A 7,604-nucleotide genomic window follows, 5' to 3' on the forward strand; every position below is an offset into this window, starting at 1 on the left:
TAAAGGTAAATGGTTGTATCTGCCAACTTGTGCTGTTTTCCGGGATATAACAATGACATCCACGTGATCTGGGGGGGGCGCTTTTCTTTCCTCATATTTTATCCGTGTCATTCTTTTGATGTTTTCTAGCGCAGAAATAAAAATGGCTTTCAGGCAGGTGAGAGACCATTAAACCCTGCCCTACATAGCAGCCTGCCACGTTCTACGCTCTATGACATTACACATTGGCAAGGTGTAAACAGAACTCCTTTAATAGCAAAGCCATAAATAATACAAACTCTTCCGCTCATCATTGCTCTCCACTCTTCACTCGAAGAACCACCGGAACTGACGTGCAGGGGATCATTCCTAGGTCTGTGATGACCAGGTCGACTAGGTCGGGGGGCGTCACGTCGTACACTAAGTTCATCAGCCGCAGTGATGGGTTCTGGTCCCACTCCTTCAACGGAGTCTTTCCCTTCCGGGTCACCACCAGGTCGTCTGGGTCATCTGAATGCAAAAAAGGAAAAAAATGGAGACATTGATGTCAGGAAAGAGAAAGAAAGGATAATTGACCTGACCACCCTCACAATTTGTTCTGATATTTCTTGCCGCCAGGACAAACTAAACACTTATCTGGCAGACAAAATTTAGGTGGGTAAATGAATTTATTATTATTATTAATAATAAACAGGATTTATATAACGCCAACATATTACGCAGCGTTGTACATTAAATAGGGATTGCAAATGACAGACTAATACAGACAGTGATACAGGAGGAGAGGACCCTGCCCCGAAGAGCTTACAATCTAGTAGGTGGGGGAATTTCACACACAATAGGATGGGAGATATGTAGTGGTGGGAAGTAGTGATGGTTTCAAAAGACAGAAGAAGACGGCTAGGCAAGTTTAAAAAATGGGATTTGAGTGCTCTTTTAAATGAGCAGAAAGTAGGAGCAAGCCGAATAGGACGAGGAAGACCATTCCAGAGAGTTGGGGCAGCTCTAGAGAAGTCTTGTATCCGTGCGTGTGATGAGGTTATGAGTGAGGAAGTCATTAGTAGGTCATTGGAGGAGCGGAGAGAGCGGCAAGGGGAGTATTTTTTTTACCAAGTCAGAAATGTAAGTGGGACAATAACTGTGGAGGGATTTGAAGGCAAAGCACAGGAGCTTGAATTTGATTCTAAGGTGAAATGGAAGCCAATGGAGAGAACTACAAAGAGATGCAGCAGAAGAGGAGTGGAGGGAAGGATGGATGAGTCTGGCTGCAGCATTCATGATAGATTGTAGAGGAGAGAGTCGGGTTAGTGGAATACCAGAGAGGAGGAGGTTACAGTAGTCCAGACGGGAGATGATAAGAGCGTGTACAAGGAGTTTGGTGGTCTCAGGGGACAGGTAGGGGCGGATTTTGGAGATGTTGCGTAGGTGAAAGTGACAGGACCTGGAAATGTTCTGAATATGGGGGGTAAATGAGAGGGCCGAGTCATTTATGCAACATCATAAGAATATATCACATTAAGAATATAGGACAAGCACTAGGTGTGTATCATCCAGCACACAAGATAGGTACCAGGAATGCTTCACCCAACAAACAGTACTAAGGACGTGCCACAGTTATTACAATTGTGTGGAGTAAAGAGCGCCCACTACTGGCTGTGATTAGTTCTTACCCAGTTCATTGGAGACAAAGGAGTCCGTTTGTACCTTCTCACAGAACTTGTAAGTCTCGCAACACACCAGCACTGGTACATTATGGGCTTTGGCAATCAGCGCGATCTGAGAGGTTCCGACCCGTGACATAACGTAGCCATTGGCCAGCAGAGCGTGCGCCCCGAGGAACACCTTGGACACCTGTGAAGCCAAAACACCATGTGTTATATGGCCGCCATGAATGTACATTGGAGGGTCAGATGTCATGGTCACACAGAAATCTTTCAACATTGGCTATACAGAACACAGCTCAATCAGCAATTGTCACTGCTACCTGTTCATTTCATGTTAGACACATCTACTCGCTAAACTGCAGTTGAACATATTTTTGCATAGAGGCAGAAATAGCTTCAGTAAAGTTTTTTCTTGCAAAAAAGATTTGGAATTTGTAAGGTTATTATTTCAGCTACATTTTTCTCTATAGAGAGATGCCCCGCACTTCTCATTTTATTACCAAGTTTCCCACCTGACAGGAAGTGAAGATTTTAGAATGCTTTATATATCTTTGTCTAAACATGAAAATGCTGCTTCTTGATTGCTCCCTGCAGGGCTCCTTGAAAGCTGAGCTAAGTAATAACTTTGCCTCTCATCACTGCCACACCATTCAGCACACGTGTCCTAACTTTGGCTTCTATTGCACAGAAAGGTAAAACGCGTGTGATAAGAGAGGGGGTGCATCAAGCTGAGAGCTAAAATTTTGCCGGATCTATCTCCTCCCCAGACACAACTATATACGGAGGGAAGTAATACAGTGTGTATTAAACCTCCTACCTATTTCTGGGATTTGGTTGAGCTTTGGATCCAGAGTACTGAAAAAAGACCATACCCTGGGAGGATGGGGATCTGCCTGGTTGCCATAGGATGAGGTTGGGCATTTCTCCCTCCTATGTAGGTGTTGTACAGGAATACAGGGATAGGAAATAAGAGTGTTATTATAACACGGTATTTATATAACGCCAACATATTACACAGTGCTGTACAAAGTCCATAGTCATGTCACTACCTGTCCCCAAAGGAGCTCACGAACCAATGTCCCTACCATAGTTATTTGTCAGTAATACAGTCTAAGGTAAATTTTTTGGGTAAGCTGAATAACCTGACTGCATGTTTTTTGCAATGTGGGAGGAAACCGGAGTACCCGCATGCAACTGTGGGGAAAACTATCTGCAAACTCCATACAGATAGTGTCCTGGCCGAGAATCGAACCTGCGGCATAGCTCTGCAAAGGCCAGAGTGCTAACCAGTTTCTCCAGTACATAAAAGTATGGGCTCTTTAAAAACCCAGATGCATGCTGGGGAATAGTTTCAGTAGTGGAGGAAGCAACCCTGCAAGGGGTTGCTACTGTTAAGTTTATTTCAGGGCTCTGCAGGAGGAAAGGAAGGTACTGGGTGGGGACCCCTTAGTTTTGAAAAGCTCTAAATACTGGAAAAACATATCTCCCACCCAATATCCCTGCTGTCCTGTACAACTGCCATAGTGAGGATTATTACATCTTTTACTTGGAATTACTTAGATATGAAGATAACACAGACAATATTGATTCATTTCCCACCTTTATGTATTTCTTCCATACAAATTAACTGATGCAGGTGTTATGCAGACAGAACAGCATATCTGTGCCTCCTCACTCACCTCCGGCAGGATGTAGGAGATGGCGGTGATCATGATGTATGTGCAGTGGATGCCGCAGTTTACCAGCCGTCTCAGCGTCTCTCTCCCCTCCAGCCGCGGCCGGCTATCTGCCACAATGACTCTGAACCTTTTTCCGCTTTTGTGAGCCTCACAGAGTGTGAAAGTCACCAGAGATGAGCTGAAAAAAAAAAACAAAACATACCACACAGTTCATATATAGCAGTCTGCTATCCAACAACTGAGACCAGCAATGAGGATCTCATTTACAGTCATTCAGTAGAAGTTGGGGAGTTAAACCACTTGTCAGTTTTATTGCATTATTTGTGAACTTTTTAGCAGTGTTGAACCCGGAAATTGTTTTAAGCCAAGTGGGAAGAAATCATAGGTGGGTGGCAGCCCCTTTATTGTGACCCAACTCTTTAGTAACACCCAAAAACAGCCGGGTGGTTACTGAAAAGTGCCGAGTGGTGTGCCCCGCTAAAAGGGTCTGGGGGAGAACACTGCCTAGGTCTGCAAACTGCTGTGCCTCTTATGAGGGTTCCCACCATGCAGTGCTCAGTTCATGGGTCTGTACACCTGCTGGGCCTTTGCCATCCCTACACTGAGCATACATATCAGAGAGTGAAGTCTCGCATGTTGAATCCTCAGTACCAGGGGGAAAGAAAGTCCTCAATTCAGATATTTGCTACCAGGATCGAGGAAATGAAAAGTGGATGAGGAGAGAAGGAATGAGATGTTGCAGCCATGAAGATGAACCTGTTGCTTTAACCAGCTCTTTCCACACCACACTTACCAGCCATACACAAGGATAACATCATCCTCACTGATCTTCTCCGCTGCATACTTAGAAATGGCCTGGGCGGCCAGCCCGATCTTCTCGTGGATGTAATTGTCTATATAGCCACACAACTCCTCTTTTGCCTGCAGAAAAAAAAGGCAATATATAAAAGGGGTCCCAAAGACACAACGCCTGACAGCTCCCTGAACTTTTACCAGCTCTCAGTGTTACCCTATGTAAACTACAAAACCGATAACCCATAAGGGGGATGTTGCCATAAGACATAGCAGGCAATGAGCAAGTGGTGTTAGGAACAGGCTGTATTCTCTTATAACAGAAACAGCACATATGTAGGAACATAAGAGTATGAAGGATTACTGGAACACACAGGCTCTTGGGTTCACTAAATAATGGACCCACAGCAAGAAACCCCTCTGATCAGTTTTGCAGAAATGTCTACTGCCACAGAGCAGCTGAATACATGGACAAGAAAATCTATGTATGCAGCAATACTGTCTGACACTGAAGATGCATGGACTCATTAGAAATGAGTACATTTGGTTTGGATTGAGTGGGGAATCCCTCACCACATTTGCAGAAATGATCATCCTTGTCACTGGGACAAAAGAAAGAAAATGAAGAATCTAATGTTACAGTTGTCATCAAAACAGCAACTTTCAATGGGGACACTTGTTACTGTGGCAACTGATTTATAACTTTTTATAAATCAGTTAATTTATAAACGTATTATTATTTATAATACAATAGCTCACATCTATACACTTCTTTTAGTCAAAGGACTAGTGGAGATTTTAAAGTGGATAGTTTTAAAGTGCATGAATTACACTCACCTCTTCCTCTCCCTTTTGCCGGCTCATATTGGATATTTCTTTTTTAAGGTATTTTATGGCATTTCCCATACTGGCTGACAGGGGGCGACACTGCGTCAAAAAGCTGCATGACAAAAGGAAGATCCATCAGAAAAAAGATCAGACTTGGTGAAAGGCTGCTCTCTTCACAGGTATGGTAAGTGAACCCTTTCCCAGCGATGAAGGGACATTCACTCAAAGTATAGAGACCACCTTAGATAAATCCCCCTCACCTATAAAAAGGTACTATCCTTATACCAGAGGCACATATACCCCCAAGATATGGATATCCTATTATCTAAGATAGAGAAAGAACAACCCAACAGACCTTAACCCCACTTTAACAGGGACTATTTTTATTTGCTTCCCCCCATTTACACTCCTGCCGAAGCACAGATTCCTAACCTAATGTAGGGTTTCAGTTTGTTGACCAGGTCACGTGACAACTCCTCTTGGGGTGGCGTGCTGTAGTCCCGAATCACCTATAAAACAAAGAGCTGTTTTTAGTCAGGGGGTATGTGAGATTGTAGGGTATTAAGGATTAATGGTTGGTATTGGATATAGATAAGGTATCTAGGACTGTAAGGGGTTGGCAGATATGAATATGGAGATAAGAACTGGAAGGTGAGAAGGTATCTGGAAACGAGGAGGAGTGGACAAGTGAGGGGCTGGTATCCAGGACTGGGGTGAGTCTGGCAGGTGCAGTTGGGTATCTGGGACTAAGGTAAGGTATCTGAGACCTGACAGGTAATGAGCAGATATCTGAGAAAAAGGTTAGCAGGTGAGGGGTAGCTACCTGGTACAGGGAATGGGTTGGCAGGTGAGGAGGTGGGTAACGTGAAGGCAATTAACGAAAGAAGGTATCTAGGACTGGCTGGCTAACGAGAGGTTGGTTTGGCAAAGCAAAGGTTTCAGGAACACCAACAGGGTAAAGGGGGTTGGAATGTAAAGGGTGGGTATCAGAGAATGTGTAGGGGTTGGCAGGTAGGGGAAAAATATCAACAAAAGAGAATCCTAGCAGGTAAAGTGCGGGTAACTGAGTCTGGGAAGGCTGGCAAGTACGGAGCAGGTATCTAGGAAAGGAAAGGCGTTAGAAGGCGAGGGGCATGTGTCTAGGACTGAGGAGAGGTTGGCAATTGAAGAATGGTTATCAGCAATTTATAGTCATTGACATATTTGGGGCTGGTACCTAGGATTTGATAAGGGTTGGCAGGTTGGACAGAGTAGGGATAGGAATCCAGAGATTAAATGGGGGTTGGCAAGGTAAGAGTCTGTGACTGGCAGGCATTAGAAGGTGAGGGGTGGATATTTGGGACTAAGTAGGGTAAGTATTTGAGACTGGGAGGGGATAGCTGGCCAAGGGTAGAGATAGATATAGAAATGAGAAGGAGGTGGCAAGTAGGTGGTAGGTATCTGGAATGAGTTAGTTTGGTAGGTATACAATACTTATGTAGACTGAGGAGGAGTTGAAAGGTGAGGGGTAGGTAATTGGGTTCAGGCAAGACCAACAAGTGAAGAAATAATTTCTGAAACTAGGAAGGGGGCAGCTGGGACACGTTCGTAGATCAGGAGCCCTTACTTGCCACTGAGGCTGAAAAGTATCAGAGACTGGAAACAAGTAAGAAAACGGGACTGGAATGATTTTGGCAGGTAAGGGAAAGATTTTTTGAGATGGATCAGCAGGTGAGGGATTGGTATCTGGGCCTATGGGCAAGAGAAAAAGTTGTGGCAGGTAAGGGGGAAGATATTTTGGGATGAGTTGGCAGGCAAAGATTGTACTTAAAGGGAAGGGTTGGCAGATCGGGGCGAGTTTCTAAAGAGGTATCCAAAAGTGAGAAAGACGTGGTGGATATGGGTTGCATATCTGACCCTGAGAGAGGCTGGAAAATGATTGGTAGATATCTGGGGTGAGGTTTGCAGGTAAGGGGTAGGACTATTATCAGAGGTAGACACCCAGAAGACTGTACCTGTTTGAAGCAGTGCAGTAATGCAATACACCTGGAGTTGGAGCCGCTGATAATACCTTGAGAGTATTGAAGGCCGAGCCTCACCACAGCCGGGTGTATCACAGAGGACGGGATACTGAAGGAAATAAGAGATGGATATTAATGAAGACAGTGGTTCTATTCAGGAATGGCAGCTAGAAATCACATTATGTGTGTGAGTGTGTATGTTGGGGGGCCTGAATAGTATGTGTCCGCAGGGAGTTCAAGATAGCCACATCAAATGTGACCCTGTGGATATGTTTGGGGCCGTCCCTGAGGCCCCCTATAGTAAAAATCCAAAGGTAAATGGCGGGAGGGCTGTGGACACAGGGGTATTAACAGCTGGAAGACCATGGTTGTAGCAACAGAATACGGGAGTCTGTGGTTGTATGGACACATGTTTTAGTTGGTAGGGTTTCCACCTTCTACTCACCTCAGCTGTTGGGTAAGGGGCATTTTTCGGCTGTACTGATGAAGATGAGAGAACAGGCTGACCTTTGTCCCATAATCCTGTCGTAAGGGTACCTGGAACAAGAAAACAATAGTTGGAGTTCGGAGTACAGCTAACCACAGAAAAAACCTCCAGAATACACTACAATCAAGAGCATGGAGGCGTGTGGCTGACATTACAAATCTATACAGGTTTACTT

General features: G+C 44.6%; 1 protein-coding gene across 1 annotated transcript in view; it reads right to left on the reverse strand.

Moving 5' to 3' along the window:
* Positions 1 to 228: 228 nt before the first annotated feature.
* The window catches only part of EIF2B4 (eukaryotic translation initiation factor 2B subunit delta), a 12,859-nt gene continuing 5,483 nt past the window's right edge, over positions 229 to 7,604 (reverse strand). Inside the window, exons 6-13 of the mRNA XM_072407239.1 lie at positions 7,388 to 7,479; positions 6,937 to 7,051; positions 5,375 to 5,451; positions 4,952 to 5,054; positions 4,116 to 4,243; positions 3,323 to 3,500; positions 1,650 to 1,830; positions 229 to 489 (exon numbers count right to left, since the gene is read on the reverse strand). Of these exons, the coding sequence (XP_072263340.1) occupies positions 290 to 489; positions 1,650 to 1,830; positions 3,323 to 3,500; positions 4,116 to 4,243; positions 4,952 to 5,054; positions 5,375 to 5,451; positions 6,937 to 7,051; positions 7,388 to 7,479 (1,074 nt within the window). The 3' untranslated portion in view covers positions 229 to 289. The remainder of the gene's footprint in view (positions 490 to 1,649; positions 1,831 to 3,322; positions 3,501 to 4,115; positions 4,244 to 4,951; positions 5,055 to 5,374; positions 5,452 to 6,936; positions 7,052 to 7,387; positions 7,480 to 7,604) is intronic.

Source organism: Pyxicephalus adspersus, chromosome 4, assembly GCF_032062135.1.
Source record: "Pyxicephalus adspersus chromosome 4, UCB_Pads_2.0, whole genome shotgun sequence".
Taxonomy (NCBI): Eukaryota; Metazoa; Chordata; class Amphibia; order Anura; family Pyxicephalidae; genus Pyxicephalus; species Pyxicephalus adspersus.